Source organism: Cyprinodon variegatus, unplaced genomic scaffold (assembly GCF_000732505.1).
Source record: "Cyprinodon variegatus isolate N-32 unplaced genomic scaffold, C_variegatus-1.0 Scaffold40, whole genome shotgun sequence".
Taxonomy (NCBI): domain Eukaryota; kingdom Metazoa; phylum Chordata; class Actinopteri; order Cyprinodontiformes; family Cyprinodontidae; genus Cyprinodon; species Cyprinodon variegatus.
This window is the reverse complement of record NW_015150493.1, coordinates 1,331,039-1,344,045: the sequence shown is the minus strand read 5'-3', so window position 1 is coordinate 1,344,045 and position 13,007 is coordinate 1,331,039. Positions and strand designations below refer to the sequence as shown.

Here is a 13,007-nt window from a genome sequence, read left to right as displayed (position 1 = left end):
TGATTTTTCTAAGGTTCAGACCCAAATGCAGAAGACCAAACAGGGAGACAAGGGAAAAGGTTTAACAGGTTTTATTGAAGAGATAATTCAGAGAGAATTGTTGCTCTGAACACTGCTCAACCAGAACTGAAAAGTGAGGGGAAGACACAGCGGTTAGTTCAGGCTCAGTGGGAAATTTGACATGTGAACTTGAAGAAGAGGATTTGGTTGCTGACTCACGTTTCCAGAGAAGTTGTTGAATCCTTGACTCCAGTCTGTATGCTGTACACTCACCGGCCACTTTATTAGGTACCCCATGCTAGTAACGGGTTGGACCCCCTTTTGCCTCCATAACTGCCTCAATTCTTGGTGGCATAGATCCAACAAGGTGCTGGAAGCATTCCTCAGGGAGTTTGGTCCATATTGACATGATGGCATCACACAGTTGCCGCAGATTTGTCGGCTGCACATCCATGATGCGAATCTCCCGTTCCACCACATCATAAAGATGCTCTATTGGATTGAGATCTGGTGACTGTGGAGGCCATTTGAGTACAGTGAACTCATTGTCATGTTCAAGAAACCAGTCTGAGATGATTCCAGCTTTATGACACGGCACATTATCCTGCTGAAAGTAGCCATCAGAAGTTAGGTACATTATGGTCAAAAAGGGATGGACATGGTCAGCAACAATACTCAGGTAGGCTGTGGCGTTGCAACGATGCTCAATTAGTACCAAGGGGCCCAAAGAGTGCCAAGAAAATATTCCCCACACCATGACACCACCACCACCAGCCTGAACCGTTGATATAAGGCAGGATGGATCCATGCTTTCATGGTGTAGACGCCAAATTCTGACCCTACCATCTGAATGTCGCAGCAGAAATCGAGACTCATCAGACCAGGCAACGTTTTTCCAATCTTCTATTGTCCAATTTCGATGAGCTTGTGCAAATTGTAGCCTCAGTTTCCTGTTCTTAGCTGAAAGGAGTGGCACCCGGTGTGGTCTTCTGCTGCTGTAGCCCATCTGCCTCAAAGTTCGACGTACTGTGCGTTCAGAGATGCTCTTCTGCCCACCTTGGTTGTAACGGGTGGTTATTTGAGTCACTGTTGCCCTTCTATCAGCTCGAACCAGTCTGGCCATTCTCCTCTGACCTCTGGCATCAACAAGGCATTTCCGCCCACAGAACTGCCGCTCACTGGATGTTTTTCTTTTTCGGACCATTCTCTGTAAACCCTAGAGATGGTTGTGCGTGAAAATCCCAGTAGATCAGCAGTTTCTGAAATACTCAGACCAGCCCTTCTGGCACCAACAATCATGCCACGTTCAAAGTCACTCAAATCTCCTTTCTTCCCCATACTGATGCTCGGTTTGAACTGCAGGAGATTGTCTTGACCATGTCTACATGCCTAAATGCGCTGAGTTGCCGCCATGTGATTGGCTGCTTAGAAATTAAGTGTTAACGAGCAGTTGGACAGGTGTACCTAATAAAGTGGCCGGTGAGTGTAGATCCAGTGTTTGTCTGATTTGGTGGAGGGCGGAACAGGGTTTACCCAGAATGTGGTTGTTATAGGTGAACGGAGAAACTGACTGGCTCTCAGATATTCTGTGGTACTTGAACAGGTCGTAGTGGAGATAAATCCCTTTCTCAGTGTGAAGCTCAAACGATCTCTTGGGGAAAGTGGATCCAAACCTTCTGTTTGAACCCCAGCTCAGTTTGTAGCTCAGTTCATCCCTCCAGGGAGAGAAGGTCCGAAAAATCCAGTTTGCAGGATGACGTCCTGCTGAGAGGCAAAGACAAAAAAACAAAGTTAAAACTCGGGTTGACTAGAACTCAGTTTGACTCAGCAAAACTCAGCTTGGCTAGAGTACCCAAAACTGGCAAACACTCTGGTGTCAAGGCAGTGTCAGTGAGCAGCTTAAGAACACTCTGTTAACGAGGAAACCATCAGCAGGTGTGTGAGGAGGCTGACAAACACAGAAACACAAACACAAAGACAGGAGTCCTGACATTTTGAGCAGTTGGACAATATTTGAGACTTTATGCTAAATACATATATGTTACATCTGTTCACTGAGTGCTTTGATATATTCATTTTTTCGGGGTTAAATAAACAAGTTAAAAGTCTTAAGAGGTAACACAGGTATTAGGCATTTCTGATGGTTGCTAATAATATGCTGCTTTGCAATATTAAAGTGGCATTCAAGGTAAGCATCTCTATATAAGGCTGTATTTGACTGTATTTTTTTGGATTGATAATAAATTCTACTTGCTCCTCAGGAGAAATGGTCGTGGAGGCGGTGGAACAGGTCGGGGGGAGCGGCGGACAGGCCAGCCTAGGCTGCAAACCCAGGTCTCCATGGATCGAGACCTACGAGGAGAGTCGAGGGAGCGAAGGGAAGGCCGGCTGTTGAAGGGACGGTCTCTGGAGCATGATCCTTTGGGGGGTGGTGTTGGTGTAAGAAGGACAGAGGATGGCGGTTATCAGCAGGTGGGCAACAATGCAGGTCCCCTTCGACAAGCAGAGCCATTTTCATCAGGAGGCAGGGGGCTGCCTGGGCAGGGTCGTGGCACAGGCAGTGGGACACGAGAGTTTGGGGACGCTACTCGACTTGGACAGAGGACGGTGGGCGGGGCACAGGATGTTTCACAGAAAGCACCTCCTGAACTCAGAGTACCTTCAGCTTTGGGACCTGAAACGGGTCTTGGCCAGGGTGCTGGGGTGAAACGGACCAAACGGGACAAGGCTGAAAGCATGCTGCGAAACGATTCGCTAAGCTCTGACCAGTCTGAATCATTGCGGCCTCCTCCACCACGGCCCCACAAATCAAAACGGGGGCTGGGGGCTGGAGGGAAGAGACAAACCAGTGTCAGCAGTTCAGAGGAAGACGGTGGAACTACGCCTGAGTACAGTAGCTGTGAAGATGCTGAAATTGAGAGCATAAGTGAAAGGGGTAAGTTGTTCTAGTTTATTTAAACATTATAAGTTTCTTAAATCTGTTTAGTCTCCATTTTTATAGCTGTTAAATCTGATATCTGCGGCACATTTTCATCTTTCCTTATTTTTTTGATCAAATAGAAATGCAATTCTTTCCCACAGTATCAAAGCCTTCTTATATTGCCTGTCTGTTGTACTATATATCACAACTGTATTCCCACCTTTTAGGTTTTTTTTTAATTTTCTATACATACAAATTATCCAGACACTCACTGAAGTCTTTCAATCTGGTATTGGTGGTTATGATCCTACTTTATGGTACATGTTTAAACCATTGCACCTCTAAATCTAACATACTGGCTTGGACTGGGAACGATTTTCGGCCCTGGCGTTTTTCCATCTACACCAGCCCACTTATAAATATAAGAAGAACATTGTAGTTTGGTTTAAAGAAAGCATTTTAGTTTATTATAATTTAGTTTGTTGCAACAATTTTACAGTTTGAAGAAATAGGATTTTACAGTTTGAAGAAATAGAAAATTACACCATATGCAAACCGTCACAAGGATTAGCAGGACAAGGAGGAGCTGTATATACTGCTTGCATCATTTAGATAGTTAACATTGTGTTACTTCTTGAGCTCCTAAAGTAATTTACTGTCACAGGTGCTTCGGCCAGAGAGTAAGGGTTGGGGTCGGTAAGATTTAAGGAGGACCGGCCCTCGCACGCTGAAATTGAGACCGGCCCACCGGCCCACCATTCTCCCTGTTTTGATAGTAGATACTCTTTCTGGGTTTCACCCTGAAGAACTATGTAGTACAGGCTATCAGAAGAATCTAGTTGTGAACCAGCATAACAAAAACAGATAGATACAAATTGTTACAGGTGTCAGGGAGGGAAGCAGAGACAGGGAGTCTCTGCTTCCGTCTCCTTGAACCCCAGTCGGCCTCGGCAGATGGCCGCTTACACTGAGCCTGGTTCTGCTGGAGGTTTCTTCCTGTTAAAAGGGAGTTTTTCCTCTCCACTGTCGCTACAAGCATGCTTAGTGTGAGGGATTGTATTTGAGTCAATGAGTCGATGCAATCAACTGGTTTTCCTTAGATAGAAAACTTTGTATCAATTTGACTGTATGATCTGGTTGAACTGTAAAGTGCCTTGAGATGACATGTGTTGTGAATTTGGCGCTATATAAATAAACTGAATTGAATTGAATTGAGCATAATGGCAAAGTAACTTAGTATTGATGGTCATGACCAAAACAACAATATAAAACAGACATGTGCAATTGCTCTCAAATTCACGGTCCAAATTGCAGAAGAGAAACCCTGCATCCCCCCTAAAGTTCAACAGGAAGTTTTAATTGAGAATTAAACATTCACTGATTCTAGGCTTGCAATAAACATAGGATGAAGTTTTTGTATTTTTCTTATGTTTTTACAAAAGTCAGCTCCAAATTCCAGTTAGGCTTAGAAAGATAGAAAAATAATTATAATACATCTATATTATGAATCACTGTAAGTCAATTCAGTTCAATTCAATTCAGTTTATTTATATAGCGCCAATTCACAACACATGCCATGTCAAGTCAGCTTTCTATAGGAAAGCAATAAGATTATAAATATAAATAATTATAAATAATATAAATTGTACATTTTAAATACGTTAATTTTGTTGTTTTATTTTATTTTTTATGAGATTATACTTTTTTTTCCACAAATTTTCTGATTCTGTGTTGGATATTGCAGCATTGTCAAAAAAATGTCTTACTCTGTGTGTGGTTGTTATTCTAGAAAGTGTACATCAGTCCATAAAGCATTTTCTAATTATTCGATTGTCAGTTCAAACTGTAATCAACAACAGTTATTCTGATCTCAGTGCTCATCTCTATTCTGATGTGCAGTGCGGGACCAGTCTAACATTATGTGCAGTTTGCCTGCAGCGGAGGCTGTTCGTCCTTTATAAATCCCAGGGTTGACCCACACTGTACATTGAAGCTTTAGAAGCATCTCTAACCCTTGCTTGGTTTGAGCGGGTTCATGTTACTTTACTGCCAACTGCTTCCCTATAGATGCACAGTGCAAATTTGATCAAAACTACAATTCCCAGAATGCACCAAAATGGTTGATGCACTGTTGCAGGGCAGCTGTCACCGAAGAGTATGATTTTGTGTGTCCAGAAACAATAATAGCCAGACCGTGTGGAGGAATTGCTGCAATGTCGGGAATTGCATGAGACCATCTAATAGTTCCACTTTTGGATAGCTAAAGTTTGAGATTAAAATATACTGCTGCAGCTAATTGTTTTTAGTGCTGGTAGGATAAATAATTGAACCTTAGAGCTAACCTACAGACATAAACATGCTTAGGAGTAGTAGGTTTTTTACGCAAGACTTGGTAGGTATGGATAGGTATTTTCCCTCAAATAAATCTGTATTTATGTTCCTCCTGGTTTAAACATTTTTGATTTGCAATATCCAGCCCCTCCCTTACTGATTTTATTTATAAAGTGAAATCCATTAAAGGTGCAGCTCTAAGTAGCAGATGGGGTGAAATGAATGTTTAGGGTGAGAGTCTCTTCAGACCGAGTTTTAAACAGGCCCCTGTGGCTGTGTGTGGCTGTTGCCTTTTTTAGCTCCACACTGAGATCAGGGTCAGAGGCGTATCGTAGGTGCTGGCAGAAGCGAGGCACCCAGCCATTCAAATGACTGAGATCACTACAATAAAACACTGTTTGTTTTTATATTTTCCTTCTTAAAAAGGTGCTTGTATATTCCTGCATAGAAACACACAGACATGGACGACTGATCCTCTAAAACAGCAGGGAGGGAGAGGTCAAACACTTAATACACATGGCATTTGACTGCATCTTTTAACTTTTCTTCAGTGTTAAAAGCTCTTATGTTAGATTAGCAATGCAAACCATTTTTACATTTTTTGAGGGGTTTATTCTAGGGCTGCAAGTAACGTTTATTTTGAAATTTGATTAATCTGTTGATTTTCTTTTTTTTGATAAATCGATTAATAACCAGACAGCTTGCTGGTTTCTTAAAGAAGACTATTTACATATTTAAACCAGGTGAAACTAAAAGCTTTTTACTTGAGAAATTCTGGATAGAACATTTTAACAGACAAAATTTTATTTTTTTATCTTAAAGGCAAAATGTTTATCCATATATAAATATATAATTTTAATTTTTTTATATAATTACTGCTCTAAGCGGGTTGCTCTGCCTTTTAAAATCTCTATTGTCCAGTTAAGGATTATTCGATTACTGAATTAGTTGAAGATTATTTCAATAAGCGATTAATCTGATTGTTTCAGCCCTAGTTTATTCTTTCATTCTTTTTTTTTTTATAAAAACAATGATTAAGTCCTGTATCATTATTTTGATCAAGTAAGTTTTATTTTCTATTTACTTGAAAAATAATGTTGTAGTTGCTTCAGCACTAAACTAAGATTTATTCTAACAGAATAATCCTGCATTGTTCTTGTTTTTCAGTCTTGATTAAAATATTAATTTGATATATTGACTTATTTTTCTTTCATAATACCATATTTGGACACAGAAACATGCGTCCTCTAAGAATCCCACCTCTGGGTTACATTTATATCTAAGTTATAACATCAAGGCCTGTTTGGTCCATAAGCAGGGGCGTTATCATTAATACTACATAATTGGCCTGTATTTATCAGAGCTTATTAGTACTTTTTCATTCAAAGTTGCATCACATGTACACTGCAGCGTTGTAGCTCACTGAAAAAAGCAAAGCTGCCGTACACCTCTGACCACCAGAAGTAGGCAAAGTGGGAGAAGTGTCTTGTCCAATGACACAACGACATTTTAAGTTGGAGACTTGAACCGACAACCCTTCGATTAAAGAGCAAACTCCTGCATCCGATGCCACTTTCGCCCATACAACACTACTAAAGGTGGTCACAGCTTGTTAGCTTCACAGCTTCCCTGCTGCTGGGAACACCTGGCTTCGTTTTCCTCCATGTCATAACAGTGTTCCTGAAGTTTTGCAAACATTGCACTTTTTTAAGCGTTCCTACTTTACATATACAACAGCTTTCTCCACAACATTTAATCTGTAAAGTATCTGGGGAGGGATTAAATTTCCTTTCCACCTCTGCGAATCAGACAGAGTCCTGCTGCTTTGTTGATATATTTTTAATCCTAACCCAGACCTGAATGTTCAGTAAACCCAACCCTCTGTGTCAGCATAGGCCTTGGGAAGGAGCTGCAAGTTTGAGCTGTATGTGAAAGAAAGTTCGCTTGTATGGTCTCCACCGCTATGTCTCCATTATGTGAAATGATCTCTATTCTGTTGCAGGAGACTGGGAGTGCAATCCACATGACCCCACAGGATGGCATGTAAGTCAGTGTTTTTTTAATTCTATTATTATTTATTTATTCATTTATTTATTTTACATCAGTACAGTGCTGTTAAAGGTTTATATTTAAGTCAATTAAAGGGTTAGAGTCATATCAGTGTCCCTGTAGATCTACAGGTTTGATAACTCATTATGGGTATTAATTTATTCAAATGTGTTACACCATCTGCTCTCCTAAAAGCAAAGAGCAACTGACACTTGGACATCCTCTTAGGGTCATTATTATGCCTAATTACAGTAGTGTGTATTTACACCTCAATATTTTTTAAATGTTCTCCTTTAGTTTTCTCGGTAAATATTTGACTCCTATTCTTGGCAATGTTGTTTATTCTAATCTCATGCTTTCCTTCCAGCCCTGACCTTTACTGACCTGAGGATTTAGGCTTTTGGGGCTTAAAAAAACAGTGTTAAAGGTTGTCAGAGTTTCTGCATTTGAAAACCAGTTTTCTTGTACATTTGCATTCTTTTTTATGTTGTTCCTATATTTATACCAACCTTCTTCAACTCACAGTGAGGAGTAATGTAAGGAAGTTATTTTAAGGTAGTCCTCCTTCATTCATTGATTCACCTACTTCAATGAACAGTTACCACTTGCAAAAATACACCCCAGAGCAGCATTCTGCCACTCCCATGTTTGAAAGATTGACCTGTGTGCATACTTCAGTTTAAAGGTCATTCTTTAACTCCTCCGTCATACTTCTTGAAACGCTTCTACAGAAGATATTTAAATCATAGGCTTTCTTCTGTGGCCTCCCCATCTATGGAGATCTGCATCTCCCCTCATGATAGACAGCTGATCCAAAAGATTGGCCAGAAACCTATACATATTTTTATCTCTAACGTAAAAGTTATGATCACAATTTTCTCATTTTCTGCACCCACTTGAATCTACTCCTGTAAAGGAAAGCTTCTTCAAAAATCCTCCAGTTCATTGTAATACCTGGTGCCCTTTGGTGTTTAATTTATACTTGGTATAACTGTTTGTAGTGCTTAATATTAGAATTTGCAGCTTTATAAAAATTGGGACAAAAGTCCTTCCATACTGGTTTGAACATATATTTTTTTTAACAGATCTTAAAAGAGTTTCTTAATGGGACAAGTGCCTAGAAATCATTAATTGCTTTTCCAAGGAGAAATCTAGTGGTTAGAAGTAAATATTCCTTGGCCCTGACAGGTTTAGACATAGTTTGTCCGATTGGGAGCAGGTACGGACAGAGGAATCTAGAAGGGAGCTAGGGGAAAGGGGTCTGACTCAAGGGGGCAATAGAGGGCAAACAAGAAATAAATTGGAACTCAAATGCATCCAGAAAACACCACAAAATGGGAATTAAAACCAAAGCTAGAAAACATAGAAAAACTTTAATCAAAGTGAAACTGAAAACTCAAAAAGCAAACTTAAGCAGAACCAAAAAGTGCAGAATCTTTCCTCTGAGGTGCACTATGGCCATCTCTCCATCCCCCCTGCTCTGTCCCTCTGCAGCATCCTGTAACCTGGCAGCCATCCAAGGAGGGAGACCATCTGATTGGACGAATCACCCTCAGCAAGAGAACTGCTACCATGCCTAAAGAGGCTGGGGCTTTGCTCGGGTTAAAGGTAAGAGGCAGTCTGTTTAACATGTGGTTGGGAGCTCTGTCTTTGAATTACAGCTTCTTGGTGTGCGTTTTCTCCTTCAGGTGGTCGGAGGGAGAGTAACCGAGTCAGGGAGATTAGGTGCCTTCATCACCAAAGTCAAGAAGGGTAGCCTGGCTGACGTGGTGGGACATCTCCGAGCAGGTAGAGACCAAATGTTATGATCTCATAAAACATGTTGTTTAATCTCCTGATTTCTCTACACACACATACACAGTCGGTGATCCTGCCTGAAACAAATTCATTTAGACTATAGCTGTGTTGAACAATCCCGTTTGTATTGGCACCTGGTTTTAGGGGATGAGGTTTTACAGTGGAACGGGAAGCTGTTGCCAGGGGCAACCATGAAGGAAGTATATAACATCATCCTGGAGTCTCAAGCCGAACCTCAGGTGCAGCTGATTGTGTCCAGGCCTATTGGGTAAGTCATGACACACACTCAAAGCAAATGATTTTACATTTTAGAAAAGGTAGAAAATTATTCATAGTTATTTTCTGTGCAGTCAAGGTGAGAAATGTTGGTATGACAATTATTTAGAGGTTTCTAGTACAGTAAAACTTTTTTCATCAAGATTCAAACGTTTTTGTTTTTATCAAAACCTATACCATTTTCAGAGTGCATCTTTAGTGTTTTTAGGTTTTTTACATTTTCAATTCTGCGAACCGCCTTGATTTTTTTGATATTACCAAGTCCTGTCTTTTGGTGGACATTCTTTGTCAAGTTTCTATTTTGAGAAGCACATTAGTTTTCCTCCAGTTTATCCACCTCAATTTTGTGAATTCTGAAGAATTTTGGACAGATGCTCATTTCAATGTTCAAATCTTTGAGCAATTGATTACTCTGACTTTAGCCTGGTGACCTGGTACACCATCTCCTTTGAGAACCTCTGAATCATCACCACCTTTCCTGGATTGTAAGAACGGTTCTGATGAAGGACATTTGAGTCCCTTTCTCTTTGCTGGGCAGTAATGAGCATCATTTAATAGTAAGCTGCTTTCTTGGCTTCCCCAGTTGGCCTCAGCAGATGGCCGCTCACACTGAGCCTGGTTCTGCTGTATTTTTCCTTCTGTTAAAAGGGAGTTTTTCCTCTCCACTATCGCTAAACGCATGTTTTGTATGAGGGATTGAATCAGTCTGACTGTATGATCTGTTTGGATTGTCTCTGAATAGTGCCTTGAGATTACATGTGTTTGGAATTGGCACTATATAAATAAACTGAATCGAATTGGCTAAAAAGAACCGCCCACACAGGACTACCAGTGGCTTTCATTTTACTTTAGGTATTCTCAACAGTCATAGAGGGATTATTCTGAGAAAACAGGTCTTTGGCTTTCCAACCTTCTACTATTAAATGAGCCATTTGAATAAGTGATGATTCATATCGTAAAAATAAGAAAAGTCCAGTTGTCCTTCTCTAAACTGGTACAATGTCCTGTCCATGGTTAGAATCAATACCAGCCTATCAATTTACTTCCTGACCAATTTCCACTAGTTTCTTAAGATTTTTCATGACTAAATTGGTTTATTCCCTGTTCTTGTAAAAGCCCGGTTATTCTATATATAATGTTTTTTTTTCTGACATAACAGATAAGTCAGATTTAACCTACTACACACTAGCAAAAGAAAAATAATTGAAGTTCTGAATCTAATACTTTCTTTCCAAACACTCACGAAGGGTTTATAGAAAATATCAGTAAGTAATTCCGTTTTGTTTCATTTTTCTTTTTTTAAGCTTTAATCCTGTCACTGAATCTATTTTGGCTACAGGTGCCATTTTGTATCTCCTGGTGAGGGGCTCTGATTATTTAGCATTGATCAAATTTCAATCCTTTTGTCAGAATTGCTGTTTGCAGTTATTTTTTTATTAATTATTTATTTTTCAAAAATGTCCCTAAGTTCACTTCATGAGATCCAAAATGGCCACTGGGAAACATTCATCATTTTAGCCACGCTTTTGCAAGAGATCAAGTTGCCTGTGCAGAAAATTCAAATCCTGCACCTCCAACATTTCTGTGACTGGTGAGCTCTGCTGGAACATTGGGAGTCATAAAGCAAGCTATTCATTATATTTTCATTTTGAAATTAGCTCAGAGGCAACCAATACTTCATGAAACACTTATCAGTTTGTTTGATTTTTACCCAGAAAACAAATTTAGTGGAATTTGTGTCTGTTGTTAAACATACTGTTTCATTAATGCATATGTGATAGGGCGCTAAATTTGTTACAGGTTAGATTTTTCTGGGTGCTGAGTGTGCTTACTGTACATATACATAATATTTTGTTATCTTTTCTTTAATTTCTTTAAGTTTGTCTATTTATACATATTGTCTGTACGGTACAAGTGTATGAAACTGCAGTTACATTTCTGGTTTATGTACACAATCTTGGCCAATCAAACCAACTCTGATCATCATATCTTTCATCTGCTAAGTAGAAATAAAAACAGATCTAATTTTGATTTATTTACGTTTCATATGCTCACTGTTTTTATGTGTCCTGCCTCTACAAAATAAAATTCTTCTCTAAATGTGGGTCACATTTAAAAACATATCATGAGGTTATGTTGAGGTTTTGAGGACCCAAATGCAGAGGTGGGGAGGCAGATGAGGGGAGTTCTTGTAGTTTTAATGGAGTATTCACAAGCAACTGAGGTAGGAATCCAAATATCCAACATAAAGAGTATAAAAAGAAAAACAGAACCTTGGAGACATCAGAGAAAAACAACCTTGAAGAGCCAAGAAAAGACAGGGAAAGATGAGGAACCGGCACTGAGGAACTGCACAGGGAGAGTATTTATGGGAGACTGAACAAAGACAGGACAAATTAGCTAATTGGGAGCAGGTGTGAACAGAGGCTTCTAGAAGGAGCTAGGAAAAAGGAGACCAAGGAGACCAAAAAAGACCTAAGAACTCAAATATATCCAGAAAACACCAATAAAGTTAGAAAGCAAAGAAAAACAAGGATCAATGTGAAACCAAAAATTCTGAGAAAACTTAACAAGACCAAGACCGTGACAGGTTGAAGTTATCAAATTATTAGACCTCACTTGAACATACTTTTTGAAACATTTTCTTCCTGATGGTGACTGAAGTGAGGCACAATATAACAGATTTTAGACTAGATAGAAAACTCTTTTATCAGCAGAAAAAAGCATTGTGCCAGTGGTGCTTTACAGCAGTCACAGAAAGACTCAGCTTAAAGTCCCAAACGGCTGGTTCAATTGATGCTGGAAAAGAGCATAAAATGTTGTAAAAAAGGGAATGTTTATGATATTGAATCCATAGGCACTTTACCGCAGGACCAAAATGCCAACTTTTTACAGTAAACAACAAAAGTAAACAGTGGAAGTAGAATAATTCCGAATTAAAAAAAAAAATACTTTTTCTTAATTTTTTTTTTCTTGAAACTTGGGGCAATTAAAAGTTTTCATTCTTTCTCTAATAACAATCTTATTTTCATAAAGCCCCTAACAGCTGTTTGTGGAGATGTTTGAACTCTGTCCTTTGTTTACTTGACTGACAGTGAAAAGCAAAAAAAAAAGTTTGAAAATTTTTTTAGAGGAAATCTAAACCTAAAGTCTGTTGGCATATTCCTAAGTCTTATTTTTGTTTTATCCCCTCCTCTGAGGGTTATACTTATTTCTTACATTGGTAGATAAGTAACCCAAACCTAAGGTATTTTTAATGAAGTTTAGATGCAAATTCAAACCGGAATGCTCACGCCAGCATCACCTGCATTCATTCACCTCATCATGTACATCAGCTCCAGCCAATCACCATCAAGTCCTCATTCCTGTTCAGCCGACCATTGAGTAAGGTTCTGCTTAAAACTCCTCATCCATGGTCAATTCTGGTCTTCAGCTGAGTTTCGACCCACCTCCACCCCATCTGTTCCATCATGCTCTCAAGCTCTTTCTGTCTTCCTTGTCCTCTGGCCTCCACTCCACCAGCAGTGTCTAGATCCAGGGGGAACATATCTCTAAATCTAATTTCACAACTGTCATCTAAGTTCATTGCAATTGGCAGCTTCCATATCTACACACATACATACATTGGTACATA

At 39.5% G+C, this 13,007-nt stretch overlaps 1 protein-coding gene across 6 annotated transcripts in view; it reads left to right on the top strand.

Annotated features, from left to right (window-relative positions):
* rims1 (regulating synaptic membrane exocytosis 1) overlaps positions 1-13,007 on the top strand; it is a 108,716-nt gene that overhangs the window by 59,501 nt on the left and 36,208 nt on the right. For all 6 annotated transcript variants that reach the window (XM_015370001.1, XM_015369997.1, XM_015370000.1 and 3 more), the window contains 6 exons: positions 2,262-2,935; positions 7,254-7,294; positions 8,795-8,908; positions 8,989-9,088; positions 9,242-9,365; positions 10,621-10,638. In XM_015370001.1, the coding sequence (XP_015225487.1) occupies positions 2,262-2,935; positions 7,254-7,294; positions 8,795-8,908; positions 8,989-9,088; positions 9,242-9,365; positions 10,621-10,638 (1,071 nt within the window). The remainder of the gene's footprint in view (positions 1-2,261; positions 2,936-7,253; positions 7,295-8,794; positions 8,909-8,988; positions 9,089-9,241; positions 9,366-10,620; positions 10,639-13,007) is intronic.